This window comes from Canis lupus, chromosome 33 (genome assembly GCF_003254725.2).
Source record: "Canis lupus dingo isolate Sandy chromosome 33, ASM325472v2, whole genome shotgun sequence".
In the NCBI taxonomy this organism is placed as follows: domain Eukaryota; kingdom Metazoa; phylum Chordata; class Mammalia; order Carnivora; family Canidae; genus Canis; species Canis lupus.
The window spans coordinates 13,828,734-13,849,831 of NC_064275.1; the positions used below are offsets into that span (position 1 = coordinate 13,828,734).

Below are 21,098 nucleotides of genomic sequence, written 5' to 3' on the forward strand. Positions count from 1 at the left end.
TTCTATCAGCCCTTCTTATATCTTCACTAATCATTTCTTGATCCTTGATTTAGTTGTTTCCCTTCCACTTTTTCTGGCAGAAAAAAAAAGCGTGGGGGGTGGAGGGGACTACTCTGCAGAGGAAATAACAGGAACAAAGGCACAGAGGCAAGACTGCGTGGGCGTCCCTGGAAATGGCAGGGAACCCTGACTGCGGGGAGCCCGAGTCGGTGTGGCTGAGCGGGAGAGATGCCCTCTCACCTAACAGCAGGAGGGAAGGCCGACTTAATCCAGTTCAGGAAGAGTCTTGGCTGAGGGTCAAGCAAGAATGAATGAGTAGATTGAGATCTGACACTTGATGATCTAGAAGTGCTAGATGCAGAAGTGGTGAGAGAGGGAACATTTGGAGTGATATTCCAGGACAAGACGGCCATGAATTGGGAGCTGTCATGACTCCACGATTCCCCATGCAAACGCCTACCCTCGATTCTAGCTTCTGGATCTGCTTTCTATTCCCCATCACTGCAGTCTGTTCAGCTTCATCCAGCCTTTTTTGTAAGTCTTTAATTGTCTGCTCCATATTCTTTCTCATCCTCTCCAGGTGGGCACTGGTGTCTTGCTCCTTCTTTAGTTCTTCGGCTACGTTTGCTGCCTAAAACAGAGAGAAAGGAGCTGAGCTAAGCTGGCAGCCAGCTGACCTTCACATTTCCACCCACAACCTTCCAGTCGTGATCTGACTAGATGGCATGCCCTCCTCCGTGTATTAATCTCCTCCACTTTTCTGTCCCTAACATGGGCCACCCTGGAGTTTGTTAATGATATGGCAATCACGATGACATCTGCTGCCAGGGAGACTGGGGTGAGGGGGAGCAGAAACAGGCCAGAGAGGAAGTACTGCATGAACAACGCACAACACCTGTATTGAAAGAAGAACGATGACCACCTAAAGCAATAGCTTTGAACACACCAAAGCTTGGGACATGTCCTATAAGATCACGCACCAGGGAAGTAGGGAAGGGTGCCTATGAAAATCTTTCACATCTCACTTTTCTAATTCTATGATTCACAACAGCAAACAAGTTTAGGCTCCAGGAATTTGGCAGCTACAGATGCTCTCATTGCCAATAATCTGGCACAAGGAAGGTTAATTCTTGTTTGTGAAGCCTGCTCTTGGCTTTAGCTATGTGTACAAGGGCTTGATGTCTCGACAAAATTATTAAGAACTGGTTCATGAATCTCTCAGCGCATTTAATGTAAGAACAGTGTCCTCCCAGCCAAAGCTTCTCTGTCTATCAGGTTACCAACCATCTGTATAATTTAAGTGTGAGACGTCTGTGCAGATGGTGAGGGCAAAGAATGAATTATGGAGGCAACTCTGGGTTCTGCTAGGTAGGCCTGGGACTCAGAGCTGAACTATTAGAGAACTGGAAGGTGGGGGAAGAGGTAGTGAGTTCATTTTTCAAGTGTCAAGGAAATCTTATAAAGGCATGCTAAAGCAGAGAGTCTTCATAATGTGACTGCATACATTCCCCAAGCTGAAGCAGACACTCTTTTTATTCCTTTCTCTCTGTGTGGATTTTCATAAATGTTAAGCCACATTATTTTTCCCTTGGCCATCAAACATCTTTAAGCTTTCACGCACCTCTTTTCCATCATGGAGCAGAAATGTCTCTGCCTTGATACCAAATGGCTGAGTGATAGGCACGCTTCTCTATTCTTAGAGAGGGCTGGCTTCTATAGCAACCTGGTGTCCATGATTTGGTGCGAAGGTTTTGTTTAGCTCCTCAACTGCCAAATAACTCAGGCAAATCTAGACACAAGCTCTTCCCCTCTTTTGAATTTTAAAATAACTGATATAAAATCTAATTAAATGTCTTGTCTCCCTAGTTCCCATACCCTTTTCATCAAGAGGATCAGCTTCCATCCACACAGCAGAGTCAGGGCTGCTGCACAGAGTTGGGTATTGATGGACTACACGGGGTCACTTGATGGGGACGGAATGAGTGGAGGCTGCAGTTAAATGCACACTCTGCTCAGCAGGCCTGGGACCTACAAGGCCCTCCACCTCCCTTCGCTAATTTTTATTCTGAGTGTTACCTTCCGCTTGCTATGCCCTTTGAGAGAAGTGCTGCATCTGCCCACAGAGGGTCCCAGCGGTGGCCTTTCTTCAGTTCCCACAAAGCTCCAGACAAGGCTGGCTGCCAATGCTGAGCTTAGTGCCATTTAGGAAAAGCACCCCCATGAACAATTTTACACTTGCAAATAAAGAAGGCATATCAGCCCTGAAATCCTTCTTTACCAGCCTGATTGCGCTACTCAAACAATAGTTATGGGTTGTAAGAAATAAGTGAAATAAGCTTTTCTTTCCAGATCATCATCATCAAACCGTTACAGATGCTAGGAAAATAGCTATTTGTAAGGATATACAGGAAGAATTGTTTCTAGACTCTAGATGTATTGATTCACAAGTGGAAAGTGGCTTAACCGTAAAAAAAAAAAAAAAAAAAAAAACAACTTCTTGCTTTCATAAGGTTTTGCTTATAGCAATTCAACTGTTCCTTTTTATTGTCTGAGTAGGTTGGAAGGGAGGAGCTAATTGGCCTAATTTTTCAAAATGGGAACAGAGAGGCAGAGGGGTCAGCTAACCTCCTCCTGGCTATATGGAGAATCAATGGAGTTCTTTTTGACTGCAGATCTGCTTCTGCCCTTTGGCTACTGCTCCGGTCAACTCTGGAAGACAGGAGTGAGCAAGCAGTCAATGGACTCACCTCAGTGGCTGCCTTCTTGGCCTTCTCTTCTGCATTTTGACACCTCTGCACTGCCTCTTCGGCTTCTTTCTGCATCCTGGCAACATCAACCTCCAGTTTCTTCTTCTGGCTGAGGAGGCTAGTGTTCTAAAGTGGAGCAGCGCTCTCATTAGGCAAGTTGAGACCAGGGAGGCAAAAGCAGACTGGTCGGTTGAGGACATGCAACAGGAATGGACTCTGGCCAGGAGCAAGTTCTGTTCTCAGCTGCCGCAGTCAGCAAAACAATACTTCCCACCCCAGGAAGCCACACTAGACAACTCCCCTTTGCCAACAAAGGCATATGGGAATAGAAAGTACTTCATCTGTTAGAAATTCGATATTAGAGATAGTTTGTCTAATATGGGTCCAGATAATCTACAAGTCCCAAGCATGTGTTTGGTTTTCAACTTGTTGAGGAGGACTGGTTTCTGCCTTTTGTTCTCTGATGTGGTAGGAGAAAGTGTTCCAGAGCGCAATTAAGGGTCAGCAGCAGACATTTGGGGAGCAGGAAGGTGGGGAATAAAAATCAGTTGCCTGCATGCTGCTCCAGGAAAACCAAAACCCAAACCCAAACCAGAACTTCCCTTAACCACCTCCCTTTCTATCTGTCTTTGCAGTGAGGTGGCGGGAAGTGTAGCTCAGATGAGCCTCATCCCCCCAGCCCTTAGGAACCCATCCTCGGGAGGATGCTGGGTGTTCTGTGGCTACAACTGTCCTAATTCTTTCTTTCCTGGGTTGTGACACTAGAGGCTGAGACTCCTTTTGCTGCTATTTGGCCCATGTTTGAAGCACAGCTTTTCTGAGGGTGTGAAACCTTAGCACAGAGAATGTAATATAAAAAGCACAGGTTCCTATTTTTGATTTCTCTTCATTGTCCTTTCACTTTTCTTTAGCTAGTGCCTCTCTCAGCAGCAGGACGGTACCTTGGAAATAGAGAGATATTCCAGCCTCCCACTGCCCTGCTTCCTCAATGGCATGAAGCATCTTCATCGAGGCTGCCATGCTCTGTCCTTACAGAGAGCTAGCTTCTATGCTCCCGGGCCCAGGCTTTTCCTGGGGTGGTGGTGGTGATGGTGGTGGTGGTGGTGGTGGTGAGGATAAGTGTATTTTACTGGAATATTTTCTGGGTGCTCACTGCACATAACTCCACAGAAATTCTTTCTTCATAAAGGAAGGTAGAAATATATGTGCCTACTTATTTATACATGGAATCATTTAAAATCTGCTAGTGAGATAATGGTCAAAACTTTTTCAAGCTGAATGACTCTAATTGGTTCTTTTGGGGAGGAAGAGTTTTAGGAGATACTGTGCAAGAGGGCAATCTAGATTGTCACAGCTCAGGTTTGAAAAAGAACACGTGTAATCAGCTGAGAATAAGTTTGGCCTTGTATATTTATTCTAGGCTTAGAGGTCTGGGGGTGCAGAAGGGGCGAAGAAGTTTCCATAAAAAATACACTTTGTTATCAAAAGATTGACAGCATGCTATTAATTGCAAGGTGCCCCCATGTGATTAATGTTGGGGAGAGGTCCTTGTGAGCAGTGTAGTATCACCTGGATGTGCTGGTCAAAGGGAGCATTCATTTGAGAAATCATTTGGTTCCTGCATCCCACTGCAGAGATTTTGATTAAGTAGATCTGAAATGAGACCTGAGAATTTGCATTTTTTCTGTTAGTTTCTGTGACACACTGAAAGTGTCAGAAACTCTGCCCTAGAGATCAGGTTTCCATGGCCTAATTTTCTTTTTGTTTTTCCAATTCATCTCCTCCTCTCTCTGTCTGCTTTTGCTCTGCTTGATGTCCTCAGCTCTCTCTGGGCTAGTGGTTTTTCATCATATTGGGACCCACTGGTGCATTATCAGTTATAATAGGCATGGCAAATGATTTATTACCAATAGCTAGATTAAGTACTACAGATAGATGATTACTTTTTAAAAATTCAATATCCTACTTTATAAGAAACCTGCTCATTATATTTTAGATAAGGACTCTTAAGAGAGAAAGAAAATGTTGAAGTGAGCCTTCTGGGAATTATGCATAACATACAGCCTATTTGTTCCATATCATATGATATCTAAATAGAGTTGGGTCATGCACAATGTTTTGATGGACCCAAAAGTCAGACTGGGCACAAACTGATTGCAATGCCTTGCAACTGGTACATCCCTGCCTTGTCCTTCCTTTTTCCCAGTATTTCTCAATGGGGACGAAATTGGCATTCTGGAAGGGGCACTTCGTTGTGAAGTGGGGTTATCCTGCACCTAGGACAATATTAGTATCTCTGAGTGCTGCCAACTAAATGTCACTGGCACTTTCCAGTCACTGTGGCAACCAAACTGATTCCACAGATATTTCTAAATGCTTCAGAGTACGGCAGTTCTGCCTATAGTTGTTTTAATCCACTCTTCAAAGCAATCGCCAGAGTATACTTCCTGAAATGAAAATCTGATCATTTCACTCTTAGCTACTCAAAATTCTTCAGTGGATCCCCATTAGCTGCAGGACAGAATTCAAGCTGCATCAGTCTCACACTCAAAGTTCCTGGGAACCTGGCTCCCCCTGCCTCCTGGCATCATTTCTCTGATCTCTCCTATCCCCGCCCCACCATGTTCTAGTGAGTATAGCAATTTCCCTCAATAGCCCAAAGCTCCTCCTCCCCCATGCTTCTGTCCTTGGCTTCACAACTCCAGTTAAGCATATTGTGCATCCAGTGAGGTCTAAGACTGTCAGGAAAGGCTGTCTGCAGGGATGTGCTTGCCCTGACTCTACACTCCAGCAGTGCACTGCAGTTCTTACCTGGGGCTTCACTTTTTAAGGACAATGGAGTTATTCTGCATGTATATCTGCTCAGGTTATGGTGGGTGCCCTATAAATGTTGAATGATTCACTGTACACATTTGTCCTAGCCACAATGGTTCCTCCTGATTCCATGAGAATGGCAAGCAATCTAAGAATTCTTGCTTCGTGTCACTTACATAACCTTCCATGGGAAACCAGACTCCTGACAGCTCATCAAATCTGTCAGCAGCCACTTAGAATTGTTAGAAATCTCCTGGCTCTGAGGCAGGAACATTTTTTTTTTTTTAATCCTGGGATGCTTGGAGAGCATGTGACTTGGAGGAAATAGGAGAAGCAGGCAAGTGGTTCTGGTACACCAGGGAATGTTCATGTCTCCCCAGTATCCTGGCTATCAATGCTCTGGGAGTTCATTCTTTTGGACTAGTGTTATGGGCTAAATTGTGTCCCCTTCAAAAGAGACATGCTGAAGTCCTAACCCTGTATCTCTGAATGTGACCTTCTTTGGAAATAGGACCTTTATAGAGGTAATCAAATTAAAATGAGGTCATTAGGAAGTGTCTGAATCCAATATGACTGATGTCCTTATAAAAAAGGGAAATTTAGACACAACTACCAACAGAAGAAAGATGGTGTTAAGACAAGGAGAGAGAATGCCATGTGAAGGCTGAGGATTGAAATGATGCATCTATAAGCTCAGGAACACCAAAGATTGCCAACAGACCACCAGAAGCTAGAAAAAGGCAAGGAAGGATGGATTGACCTACGAGATCCAGAAGGAGCATGGCTCAGCCGACACCGTAGTTTCGATCGTGTGGTCTTCCATACTGTGAGAGAATCAGTGTCTGCTGTTTTAAGCCACTCAGTTTGTGGTCCTGAGTTATAATAGCTCTAGGAAACTAATACATCCGGGCATGAAGGAAGAGTGTGCCCACTGCTCTGCTGCCAAAGACGCTCCCTGTGTCTTATGCCATACCCAAGGCTTCACATGACAACTATGTATGGTCTAAGGCTGAACAGTGGGTGGAAACTGTTGCCTTCACACAGCTGGTGCAGCTAATGGGGAGAGCTTATGGGCCTCACCTGGGTATGGAAAAGATTGATTCTCTCTGTGGCCTGCAGGAGTTCTTCCTCTGCCAGCCTGCGCCCACACTCTGTCTGCTTGTACAGGGACCTCAGCTCCTCTAGCTCGGACTGGAGAAGAGAGTTGTGCCTCTCAGCCATAGCCACCTGCTCCTTCAGCTCACTGTTCAGGTGTGTGCTGTCATCTAGCTGCACCTGAAGGTCCTGCGAGAGAAAACACAGGCCTGGGGCACAGATCGCTCTGAGTTCAATAGGATATGCACCTGCATGCATGCTCCGAGCAAAGCTCCACCAATTTAAATTTAAGTATGTTCCTACTCTTTTGAAGAATTAGGATTTGTAGCCCTTACTTTTATTGCTCAACACAATCTCTTAGTCTGTTTACTCCATGCCCCCATATTACAATTTGAAATACCTTGACCTGGGTCTGAAGCTGGCCCAGGGATTTGGTTGCCTCTGACACCTGCCGGTTGGCGCAGCTAAGCTGGAGTTCCATCTCACTGAGGTCCCCTTCCACACTCTTCTTCAGCCGGGTCACCTCAATTCTGCTTCTAGTTTCAGAATCCAGACTAGACTGCAGGGAGTCAATAGCGCATTGCTTGTTCCTCCTAATTTTAGAATAACATTCAGGGGAAAAAAATCATGCACCCAAATTAAGAAAGGTTACCTGCTGTGTACCTAATAGTTTAGGAAACAGAAAAAATTAAGAATCAAGAACAATTCTGGGTAATTAACAAAATGAGTCTAAAGGGTTATCATTTTAGAAACATTGAGGTTGGGCACCTGGGTGGCTCAGTCAGTTAGATGGTCAGTTCTTGATTTTGACTTATGTCATGATCTCAGGGTTCTGGGATTGAGCTCTACACTCAGGGAGGAGTCTGCTTGAGATTCTCTCTCCTACCCTCTCCCCCCACTTGCATGTTCTCTGTCTCTCTCAAATAAATAAGTAAATATATTTTTTAAAACATAGAGGTTGAAGGGTTACGTTAATGAAAGTTAATGAAAGCATCATAATAGGTTAATATTCCCAAGACAACTTCCCACAAGAATCATGGAAATTACCAGAATCTTGTGAGGTTCCAGTGGGGCAGACTTAGCCTTATCTAAGATGCTCTAATGTATAGCATAGAGCAAACACCTGGATTTCCTAGAGTGGCTAAGGATGAAGGAAGGATGCTCTTCCAATAGCCATAATATTTAAACTACTTTCAATGGTGAAACATGTCTGAACAAGGTAAGAAAGAGCACTCAGGCTGAAGTCTCAAGGACCACAATACTGCTCTAATGGCCTGTAGATGCTTAGCTCTTCTAGAATAGCATGGTTATCTTTCTCTAGGAGTTGGAGTATAGTCAAGGGTAGGCTGAGAAAATCAACTGCTGTTGTGACGATTCAGTTGCTTCAATATTCCTTTATAACAGCAAAGCCCTATGCTAAAACCGTGTTTGCAAAGTGGGAGAATGTAACACCCAGAGTTAGCCCCTCTCCTCTGCTAACCCCATGTCCCTGGGCCGCACAAGTTGAGATCAGCTTCTCATGTCTATTCTTAGGTCCTGGCTTCTGTTCAGCTTGCAGTTCAGAATTCTATAGGGATGCCAGTATATAAAGTTAACAGAGACTGTTATAGCTGAATATGTACCTCTCCATTTATATGTTGAATCCCTAAACCCCAGTATTTCAGAATGTGATTATCTTTGGAGATATGTCCTCTAAAAGAGGTGATTAAGGTAAAATGAGACTGTTGGATAAGGCCTAATTCATTCCGATTTGTAGTCCTTTAAAAAGAGAAGATTTGGACACACACAAACACACCAGGGATGCACAGAAGACCATGTGAGGACACAACAGGAGGATGGCCATCTGTAAGCCAAGGAGAGGCCTCAGGGAAAACCCAACTTGCCAACACTTTGATTTTGGACTTCCACCTTCCAGAACTGTGAGAAAATAAATTTATGCATTTAAGCCACCCAGTCTGCATTTGATTATGGCAGCCCAGGCAGGCTTACACAGGGACTCACACTCTCAATACCAGTAAAAGCATTAAGGCACTTCTTTGTCTTATATTGAGGAAACTTATTTTTGCCACAGCTGACTCTCCTCTTGCAAGAACACTAACGCATCCCTTGTTTAGTGTCAAAATCCTCTGTAGAAAGATACATCCTATTTAAGCAATGTTTCAAACTGTACTTTTCTACAGTTGTTTATGAATCTTCATGAGTGCCTGCAGACAATAGAAAGTGCTGTGGTTTCAGAGACTTGGATATGATACAGGTCTAGAGAATGGCCTCTAGACAATCAATACATTTCATGCATAGTCATGTTTTAAAATGAAAACTCCTCCAAGTACCTTTTAAAAAAAAATGAAGCACTCAGGACTAGGACAATACAGTAAGAAATTCCTCTCCTTACCCTCAGAAATGTGGAATACAATTTGAAAAAGGAAATCAAATGCAAAAAAAGAAAATCAATATAAAAACTTAAAAAGGAAAACCATCAATAAAACAAAAAGGCAACCTAGTGAATAGGAAAAGATATTCTGCAAGTGATATATCTAGTAAGTGATTAAGATCCACAGTATATAAAGAACATACACAACTCAACACCAAAAATAATAATGATAATAATCTGATTACAAATGGGCAAAAGATATGAACAGATATTTCTCCGAAGAAGACATACAGATGGCCAACAGACACATAGACAGATACTCAACATCACTCATCATCAGAGAAATACAAGTCAAAACCACAATGAGATCTCGCCTTTCACCTGTAAGAACAGATAAACTCAAAAACAAAATATAATAAGGGTTGGTGAGGATCTGGAGAAAAAGGAACCCTCATGCACTGTTGGTGGGAATGCAAATTTGTGCAATCACTATGAGAAACAGTATGGACGTTCCTCAAAAAAATAAAAAATAGAATTACCATATGATCCAGTAATTCTACTACTGCTTACTTACCCAAAGAAAACAAAAATACTAATTTAAAAAGATAAGTTAGACCCTTATGTTTATTGCAGCATTATATACAATAGCCATGATATGGAAGCAACCCAGTATCCATCAACAGATGAATGGATAAAGAAGATGTGGTATAGCCTTCAAGGGGAAATGGTGGAGTAGGAGGACCTTATGTTGACCTGATCCCATGGATAAAATTAGGTAACACCATATCAGTGTAAATAAACCAGAAAATACACAGACTAGCAGAACCAACTCTTTACAGCTAAAAGTAGAGAAGAAACCACATCAAAGAGAATAGAAAGGGCAGAGACATGGTTGAGACCTAAATGGACTGATAGGTTTGTCCACAGCAGTGAGGAACATAGAGATGAATGAAACAGACCCTCACACCAAGCACCCCAGGCACGAGGAACCTGTATGGGAAAGACAAATCCCCATACTTTTGGCTTTGAAAATCAGAGGGGTATGGCTTCATGAGTTCTTACAATTGGGCTTAGTACCTTGAACTGTGAAAATCAGTAGGACGGATTCTGGGAGAACAATAGAAAAATGAATTCTATCCTTAAAGAGACTGCATGACAAACAGCCCCTCAGAGATATGGCATAGAAGCAGCAGTTTGAAAAACATCTTGGCATCAAAATTGTCAAGGAAGAAGTCAAACTTTTACTCTTTGCAGATGACAAGAAACACTGCATAGAAAATCTGAAAGACTCCACCAAAAAAATTACTAGAACTAACACATGAATTCAGCAAAGTTGCAGAATATAAAATCAATGTGAAGGAATCTGTTGCATTTCTACACACCAAAGGAATTGATCCCATTTGCAATTGCACCAAAGACAATAAGATACCTAGAAATAAACCTAACTACAGAAGGACAAGGTCTATACTCTGAACACTACAGAACCACTTATGAAAGAAATTGAAGAGGACACAAAGAAATGGAAAAGCATTTCATGCTCATGGATTGGAAGAATATTGTTAAAATGTCTATATTACCCAAAGCAATCTACACATTTAATGCAATCCCCATCAAAATACCATAAGCATTTTTCACAGAACCAGAAAAAACAATCCTAAAATTTTTATGGAACCAGAAAATACCCTGAATAACTAAAGAAATTCTGAAATAGCAAAACAATACTGTAGGCATCACTATTCCAAATTTCGAGCTGTATTATAAAGCTGTAGTCATCAAGATAGGATGGTACTGGAACAAAAACAGACACAAAGCTCAATGGAATAGACTAGGGAACCCAGAAATGGACCCACAACTATATGGTCAACTAATCTTTGACAAAGCAGGAAAGAATATCCAGTGGAAAAAAGATAGGCTCTTCAACAAATGGTGTCGGGAAAATTGGACAGCCACATGCAGAAAAATGAAACTGGAGGACTTTCTTACATCATACACAAAAATAAATTCAAAATGGATGAAAGACCTAAATGTGAGACAGGAAACTATCAAAACCCTAGAGGAGAACACAGGCAGCAACCTCTCTGACATTGTCTGTAGCAATGTATTACTAGACATGTCACTGGAAGCAAGGGAAGCAAAAGCAAACATGAACTATTGGGACTTCAAGATAAAATGCTTCTGCACAGCGAAGGCAACAATCAACCAAACTAAAATGCAGCCTACTGAATGGGAGAAGACATTTGCAAATGATATATCTGATAAAGGGTTAACGTCTAGAATCTATAAAGAACTTACCAAACTCAACCCCCCCCCCAAAAAAAACAAACAAACAAAAAACAAATAACTCAGTTAAGAAATGTGCAGAAGACATGAATAGATGCTTTTCCAAAGAAGACATCCAGATGGCTAACCGACACATGAGAAGATGCTCAACATCACTCATTGTCAGGGAAATACAAATCAAAGCCACAATGAGATACCACCTGTGTGGAGGTTCCTCAAAGAGTTAAAAGCAGAGCTACTCTATGATCCAGCAATTGCACAACTGGGTATTTACCCCAAAGACACCTGTGAGTGAAACACTAGGAACCTGCACCCCAATGTTTATAGCAGCAATGTCCACAGTAGCCAACTATGGAAGGAGCCTCGGTGTCCATCGAAAGATGATGGATAAAGAAGATGTGGTCTACGTATACAATGGAATATTCCTCAGCCATTAGAAAGGATGAATACCCACCATTTGCTTCAACATGGATGGACCTGGAGGGTATTATGCTGAGTGAAGTAAGTCAATCGGAGAAGGACAAACATTATATGGTCTCATTCATTTGGGGAATATAAAAAAATAATGAAAGGGATTATAGGGGAAAGGAGAGAAAATGAGTGGGAAAAATTAGAGAGGGTAACAGACCATGAGAGACTCCTAACTCTGTGAAATGAACAAGGGGAACTGGAAGGGGAGGCAGGTGGGAGAATGGGGTGATTAGGTGACAGGCACTGAGGAAGTCACTTGACAGAATGAGCACTGGGTGTTTTATGTTGGCAAATCGAACTTCAATTAAAAAATACATATATATTATATATATAATATTATATATATATTTATATAAGAGATACCACCTCACAACTGTCAGAATGGCTAAAACTAACAAAAAAGAAACAATAGGTTTGAGAAACAATAGGATGCAGAGAATGGGGAACCCCCCTTGTGCTGTTGGTGAGAATGCAAACTGCTGTAGCCACTCTGGAGAACAGTTTGGAGGTCCCTCAAAAAGTTAAAAATTAAACTACCCTATGATCCAGCAATTGCACTACTAGGTATTTACCCAAAGGCTACAAAAATACAAATTTAAAGGGGTACATGTACCCTGATGTTTATAATAGCATTATTAACAATAGCCAAACTATGGAGAGACCCCAAATGTCCACTGCACGATGAATAAAGAAGACACACACACACACACACACACACACACACACACTGGAATATTACTCAGCCATCAAAAAATGAAATCTTGCCATTTGCAACTATGTGGATGGAGTTTCAGTGTATTACACTAAATGAAATAAGTCAGAGAAAGATAAATACCATATGATCTCACTCATATGTGGAATTAAAGAAAGACAACATATGAACATATAGGAAGAGAGAAGGAAAAGGAGAGAGGGAAGCCATAAAAGACTTTAAAAAAAAGATTTTATTTATTTATTTGAGAGAGAGAGAGTGAGTGAAAGAGAGAAAGCATGAGAGAGGGGAGGGTCAGAGGGAGAAGCAAATTCTCCACAGAGTGGGGAGCCTGATGTGGGACTCAGTCCTGGGACTCCAGGATCATGACCTGAGCCAAAGACAGACACTTAACTGACTGAGCCACCCAGGTGCCCCAAGCCAAAAGAGACTTTTAGTGATAAAGAACAAACTGAGGGTTGATGGAGGGGGGATGGGCTAGATGGGTGATAGGTATTAAAGAGGGCACTTGTGGGGTTTTTTAAAATTTTTTTTTAATTTAAATTCAATTTGCCAACATATAACACCTAGTGCTCATCTCATCATGTGCCTAAAAAGGGCACTTGTGATAAGCACTGGGTGTTATATGTAGGTGATGAATCACTGAATTCTACTCCAGAAGCCAATATTGTATGGTATGCTAACTAACTAAAATTTAAATTAAAAAAGAAAGAAAATGCTTAGGGTATCTGGGAAAACTTATTTACTAGTCTTCATAAGGACACTACTTTCAAGAACAGGAGACAGAGTTGACTTCCCTAACATATAGGAACAGACACAGAGAGCTAGAAAAAAAAATGAGGGAGCAGAGGAATATGTCCCAAATTAAAGAACAGGACAAAATCACAGCAAAAGAGCTAAATAAAACCAAGATAAATAATATGCTTGAAAGAAAATTTAAAGTAATGGTCATAAAGATATACACTGTACTTGCCAAAAGAGTGGATGACCTTGGTGAGACCCTCAACAAAGAGGTAGAAAACATAAAAAAGAACCAGGTATGAAGAACTCAATAACTGAAATTAAAAATATACCAGAGGGAATAAATAGTAGACTAGAGGAAGCAGAAGAACAAATCAGCAACCCGGAGGACAGGGTAATGGAAAGAAATCAACCTGAACAGGAGAGAGAAAAATAATAATAAAAACTGGAAATAGACCTAGGGAAATAAGTGACATCATTGAGCATAACATTCACATTATAGGGAGAGAAAGGGGGGCATAACATTTATCTGAAGAAATAATAGCTAAAAATTTCCTGAATCTGGGGAAAGAAAGAGAAATCCAGATCTAGGAGGCAAGAATAGTCTCCAAGCAAATCAATCCAAGGAGGTCTACACCAAAACACATAGTAATTAAAATGGCAAAAAGTAGTGATACAGAATTTTAAAAGCATAAAGAGAAAAGGAAACAGTTACATATAAGGGAAACCCCATAAGGCTATCAACTGCTCTTTTAGCAGAAACTTTGCAGGCCAAAAGAAAGTGGAATGATATATTAAAGTACTGAAAGAAAAAAACCTACAGCCAAGAATACTCAATCCAGCAAGGCTACCATTCAGAATAGGAGGGATAAAGAGTTTCCCAAACAAAAGTTACAGGAACTCATGACAATTAAACCAACCCTACAAGAAATGTCAGAGACTTTTCGAGTGGAAAGACTATAAGTAGGAATAAGAAAAGTAGGAAGCATAAAAGCAGTAAGATTAAGTATATTTATAAAAATCAGGGACTCACAAAATAAAAGGATGTGAAGTATGACACCATATACCTAAGAGGTGGAGGGGAGAGGAGTAAAGAATGGGTTCAAACTTAAAGGACTGTGAACTTAAAATAGATTGCTATATGCATGTTATATATAAACCTGATTATAACTCAAGTTAAAAACCAGTAACAGATATGCAAAAAATAAAGAGAAAGGAATCCAAGTATATTACTAAAAAAAGCCAGCAAACCATGAGAGAAAAAGAGCAAGAGAAGAAAGGAAAAGAACTACAAAAACACCATATAACAAGTAACAAAGGGTGCCTGGGTGGCTCAGTAGGGTAAACATCTGTCTTCAGCTCCAGTCATGATCCCAGGGTCCTGGGATCAAGTTCCCTATCGGGCTCCCTGTTCAGCAGAGAGTCTCCTTCTCCCTCTCCCTCTCCCCCCTGCTCATGCTTGCTCTTTCAAAATAAATAAATAAAATCTTAAAAAAAAAAAGTAACAGAACCTTGATTAGTACATACCTATCAATAATTACTCTGAATGTAAATGGACTAAAAACTCCAATGAAAAGACGCAAGATGGCAGAATGAAAAAGCAAGACCCATCTGTATGCTGCCGGCAAGAGATTCATTTCAGACCTAAAGACACCGGCAGATTGAAAGTGAAGGGATGGATGTGGCCATGTGGCTCATCTTTGCTGTCATCTCCTTCCCACCACTTGTCTGGCTGTACTGCCAGCCTGACAGTGCCACCTAACCATAATGCAGCCTTAAAAAGTAGAAAGGTATCTCAAGCCCTGCTGCAACAGCTGCTTCTCCCACCTTGCCTCACTGTGGGACCGATCTAGGCCAACATCTACTGTAGGGCCAAGATACATATGTGCATGCTCAGCAAGAAGAGGTACTATACAGCCACAAACGTGCCTGCAGGACTAAAGAAAGAGGGCTGGGTGCCTCAGCAGGGGCTGTGCAAATGCAGGAACAGCTGGAGGACAGCAGCCTAATGTAGGCAGGAAGGGCAGCTACCGATATTCCAGGGTCTGGCTGGGGTTAACTGAACTGGAAGCACTGGCTAATGGAGATCCATGCCCTGTCAGGTGCCTGCCAGGCACCAGCTCATGCTCCCTGTTCTTTCTGTCCTGCGGGGGCCAGGGAGGCGGGGGTGCCAGGCTAGGTATGCAGCAGCATGTGCCAAGGCAAGGTGGCCTATGTGTGCAAGAGCACTTCACCATCATGCCCCTGTGGATGGGTGGGTTGCTGCTCTGCTGGTTTCCCTCTGTCTTCAGGTACAGCCTTCAGGGCATCTGCCCTAAGGCATGCCAGGTGCCAATCTGTCTTCAAGTTCTTTTTCTGGATTGGCTACTACAACAGCTTGCTCAACCCAGTCATCTATACTATCTTTAACGGGGACTCTGGTGTTCCTTCAAGCACATCCTCTTCTGTTGGAGGAGAAGGGACTTCAGGCAATGAGCTGCATTCCCCACCTGGCAGAGACCCTGGGCAGCTACCCACCAAGAAGTAGGAAGGCTAATCCTCCAGGAGAAAGTGGAGGCAGCTTCCCCAGAGACCCAGGGATGGATTGGCCTCTAGGGCACAGTGGATGGGCAGGAGGTGGGCTAAGAGACTGCAGGCACCTGGGGAGGGGAGACAGAGGGACAATCTTCTGCCTTTTTATCTCAGCAGAGGGCTTCTTCAAGGGCACCAGGCCTGGATCTGGTTCTGGGAGTCCTGCAGAGGTGTAGCTGTGAAGTCAGGGTCTTAAACAGCAGAGGCAAATGCAGCCTCCTACTCGAGTGAGAAAGGAGCCCTAAAGGAGGGCACTGACAATTTTTGGTTCCTGAAAGTATTTAAACATTTGCCAAAAATGGTAGCCAACACAACCAAACTATTTTCTAAGTAAACCTTTATAATAAAAAAAAAGTGAAAAGATGGAATAGCATTTACCATGCAAATGGAAGTCAGAGTAGCATTGGACAAAATAGACTTTAAAACAAAGACTGTAACAAGAGACAAAGAAGGACACTGTATAACCATAAAGGGAATAATCCAACAAGAAGATATAACAGTTGTAAACATTTAGGCACCCAACATGGGAGTACCCAAGCACAAAAAGCAGGTAATAACAAACATGAAGGAAGGAAGTGATAGTAATACGATAATAGTAGGGAACTTTAACATCCCACTTAAATCAATGGATATATCATCAAAACAGAAAGTCAAGGAAACAGTGGCTTTGAATGACACACTAGACCAGATGGACTGAAGAGATATATTCAGAATATTCCATCCTAAAACAGCAAAATATATATTCTTTTCAAGCGTACATGGATTTTTTTCCAGAATAGATCACATACTAGGCCACAAAACAAATTTTAATGAATTCAAAAGATTGAAGTCCTATCATGCATCTTGTCTACCACAATGTTTCAAAACTAGAAATCAATCAGAAGAAAAACTCTGGAAAGAACACATTGAGGTTAAATAACATACTACTAAGTAATGAATGGATCAACCAAGAAATCAAAGAAGAGTTAAAAAAAAATACATGAAGACAAATGAAAATGAAAACAAAAACATCCCAAAATCTTTGGGATACAGCAAAAGCTGTTCTAATAATATAGGCCTGCCTCAAAAAGCAAGAAAAATCTCAAAACTATCTACCCCTATATCTAAAGAATCTAGAAAAAGACTAAAACGTCAAAGGAAGGAAATAATAAAGATTAGAGCAGAAATAAACAAAATGGAAACTAATACACAATAGAATAGATCAATGAAACCAGGAGCTAGTTACTTGAAAAAATCAACAAAATACATAAACCTTTAGTCAGGCTATCAAAAGAAAGAGAGAGAGAGAGGGAGAGAGAGAAAGAGTCAAAGTCAGAAATGAAAGAGAAATAACAACTGACACCAGAGAAATACAAAGGGCTGTAAGAGAATATTATGAAAAGTTACATGCCAACAAACTAGACAAGCTAGAAGAAATGGATAAATTCCTAGAAATGTAACCTCCTAAAACTGAATCATGAAGAAATAGAAAATTTTAACAGATCAATTATCAGCAATGAAATTGAATCAGTAATCAAAAAAACTCCCAACAAACAAAAGTCCAGGTTGGCTTCACAGGTGAATTCCATCAAAAATTTAAAGAAGAGTTAATGTCTAATCTTCTCAAACTATTCCAAAAAATAGAAGAGGAAGGAGAACTTCCAAATTCATTCTATGAGGCCAGCAGTATCTTGATACTAAAAGCAGATAAAAACACTATAAAACAGAACTGTAGGCCAGTATCTCTGATGAATATAGATGCAAATATCCTCAACAAAATATTAGCAAACTGAATCTGACTATACAATACCTTAAAAAAAAATCATTCTCTGTGATCAAGTGGGATTTATTCCTGGGATGCAAGGGTGGTTCAATACTTGCAAATTAATCAATGTGATACATCACATCAACATCAAAATAAAGGATAAAAACCATAGGTCATTTCAATTGATAGAGAAAAAGCACTTGAAAAGTACAACATCCATTCATGAAAAACAACTCTCAACAAAGTAGGTTTACTGGGAACATACTTGAGCATAATAAAGACTATATCTGGGGATCCCTGGGTGGCACAGCGGTTTGGCGCCTGCCTTTGGCCCAGGGCGCAATCCTGGAGACCCGGGATTGAATCCCACGTCGGGCTCCCGGTACATGGAGCCTGCTTCTCCCTCTGCCTGTGTCTGTCTCTCTCTCTCTCTCTCTCTCTCTCTCTGTGACTATCATAAATAAATAAAAATTTTTTAAAAAAATAAAGACTATATCTGAAAAACCCACAGCTAACATTATACTCAATGGTGAAAAACTGAGATCTTTCCCCCTAAGATCAGGAATAAGACAAAGATGTCTATTCTTACCACTTTTATTCAACACAGTACTAGAGGAGGGGGTCCTAACTGAAGCAATCAGACAACAAAAAGAAATGAAAGACATCCGTATTGGTAAGGAAGAAGGAAAACTTTCCCTATCTGCAATGACATGATACTACTTGTAGAAAACCCTAAAGATGCCACCAAAAAACCCCACTACAACTGATAAATTGATTCAGGAAAGTCATAGGATACAAAATCAATTATACAGAAATCCATTGCATTTACATACACTAATAATGAATTAATAGAAAAATCAAGAAAAAAAACCATTTACAATTGCACTAAAGTAATAAAATACCTAGGAATAAACTTACCCAATGAGGTGAAAGACCTATATTCTGAAAACTATAAAGCACTGATGAAATAAATTGAAGATGGCATGACCAAATGGAAAGATATTCCATGTTCATGTATTGGAAGAACAAATATTGTTAAAATGTCCATACTACCCAAAGTAATCGACAGATTTAATTCAATTCCTATCAAAATGCCAGCAGCATTTTTCACAGAACTAGAATAATCCTAAAATTTGTACAAAACCATAAAAGACCCTGAATAGCCAAAGCAATCTTATAAAAGAACAAAACTGGGTGTATTGCAATTCCAAATTTCCAGATATACTACAAAGGTATAGTAATCAAAACAGTATGATACTGGCACAAAAACAGAAACATAGATCAAATAGAGATCAAAATAGAACAGAGAGCCCCGAAATAAACCCATGTTTATATGGTCAGTTAATATATGACAAAGAAGGCAAGAATAGGCAATGGGAAAAAGACAGTCTCTTCAACAAATGGTGTTGAGAAAACTGGACAGCAACATGCAAAAGAGTGAAACTGGACCACTTTCTTAAACCATATACAAAAATAAACTCCAAATGGATTAAAGTCCTAAATGTAACACTTGAAACCATAAAATTCCTAGAAGAGAGCATAGGTAGTAATTTCTCTTACTTGGCTTTAGCAACTTTTAGAAAAGTTTCTACCTATGTCTCTTCAGGCAAGGGAAATAAAAGCAAAAATAAACTATTGGGACTACCTGAAAATAAAAAGGTTTTGCACAGCAAAAGAAACCATTGACAAAACTAAAAGACACCTACTAAAGGGACATTTGTGAGTGACAGCAATAAAGGGTTAGTATCCAAAATATCTAAAAAACTTACACAACTCAACACCAAACCCCCCCAAATAACCCAATTAAATAATGGGCAAAAGACTCGAATAGACATTTCTCGAGAGAAGACATGTACAGATGGCCAACAGACACACAAACAGATGCTCAACATCACTCATCATCAGGGAAGTGCAAATCAAAACCACAATGAGATATCATCTCACAACTGTCAGAATGGCTAAAATCAAAAACACAAGAAATAATAAATGTTGGTGAGAATGTAGAGAAAATGTACATTGTTGGTGGGAATGCAAACTGGTATAGCCACTATGGATGACAGTCTGGAGGTTCCTCCAAAAATTAAAAATGTAATTACCATATGATCCAGCAATTCCACTACTGGTCATTTACCCAAAGAAAACAAAACCCCTAATTTGAAAAGATATATGTACCCCTATGCTTATTGAAGCACATTTAAGCCAAATTATGGAAGCAGCCCAAGTGTCCATCAACAGATAAATGGATACAGAAGATGTGGTGTGTGTGTAATATTACTCAACCATAAAAGAATAGATTCTTGAATCAATCTAGAGGGTGTAATGGATGTATCTAGGTGGTATAATGCTAAGTGAAATAAGTCAGGCAGAGAGAGATAAATACCATATAATTTCACTCATACGTGGAATTTAAGAAGCAACACAAATGAAGAAAAAAAGAAACAAACCAAAAAACAAACTCATAACTACAGAAAACAAACTGATGGTTACCAGACTGGAGATGGGTGAAATAGGTGGATTAAGCACTGACAATTGCACTAAAGTAATAAAATACCTAGGAATAAACTTACCCAATGAGGTGAAAGACCTATATTCTGAAAACTATAGGATGAGCACTGACTAATGTACAGAATTGTTGAATCGTTATATTGCACACTTGAAACTAAGATGACACTGTATGTTACATTTTTAAAAATTTAGAATTAAAAAAAACCCTTAAAACGTGGGGAAAAAACCCTTAGAATTAAAAGAAACCTTTAAAGCCTTAGTGGTTTTATTTATTTTTTTCCTTAATGGTTTTAAATAGATAGTTCAACAGGTCAGTTTTTTCTTTTGCAATATTGTTCATCTATATCAGAGAAATATAAGATTTTCCTTAATTCTAATATATATGATTTAGCTTTAAAGTGATTAACAAAGCATCTTCCTAACTAAATACCATGTCTGAGTTTGAGGTCCTATTTCTTAAAGACATGCTAAAATATTTTATTTGAAATGAGAAAAGACTTAAACATATTCTAGCAGAAACTCAGACAACCGATGAAATCAAGTTTGATGGTGCTTATAGATTAAGAGCATGTGTGAAGGCTGGCATCAGAGTTTTGAGGAACAGACCAAGGGAAAGGAAAATATGATGCAACATCACGAGACCCTCAAGGCTATGGCCAGAAGTGGGAAAACTAGGAGCTATGAGCCAAATCCAGCCATGCCCGTTGGATCTCCTACTGTCTATGGCTGCATTCAAACTAGGGCTACAAAGTTGAGTAGAGATTGAGACCCTATGGCCTGCAAATCCAAAAATATTGACTATTGACGCCGCTCAGGGTATGCTACCCCAAACCGTGGCACCTTGGCATATCCAATATCTCAAGCTCAAGAAGTTTGAGAAAACAACAAAAGCAGGAAGATCGTTCTAAACCCTTCTGCCCTGAATGCAAGAGATAAACCCCACATGTGAGATACAACTTCCCCTTGTACTGAAGGAGGGGACACCGCCTTATCACCAAGAGGGGCTTTAGGGCTGAGAAGGCTGTATAAACAAACCTTAATTTTTCA

At 40.5% G+C, this 21,098-nt stretch overlaps 1 protein-coding gene across 1 annotated transcript in view; it reads right to left on the reverse strand.

Annotated features, from left to right (window-relative positions):
- MYH15 (myosin heavy chain 15) overlaps window positions 1–21,098 on the reverse strand; it is a 149,467-nt gene that overhangs the window by 20,803 nt on the left and 107,566 nt on the right. The window contains 4 exon segments of the mRNA XM_049105298.1: window positions 461–631; window positions 2,748–2,873; window positions 6,642–6,845; window positions 7,057–7,249. Coding sequence (XP_048961255.1) covers window positions 461–631; window positions 2,748–2,873; window positions 6,642–6,845; window positions 7,057–7,249 — 694 coding nt within the window.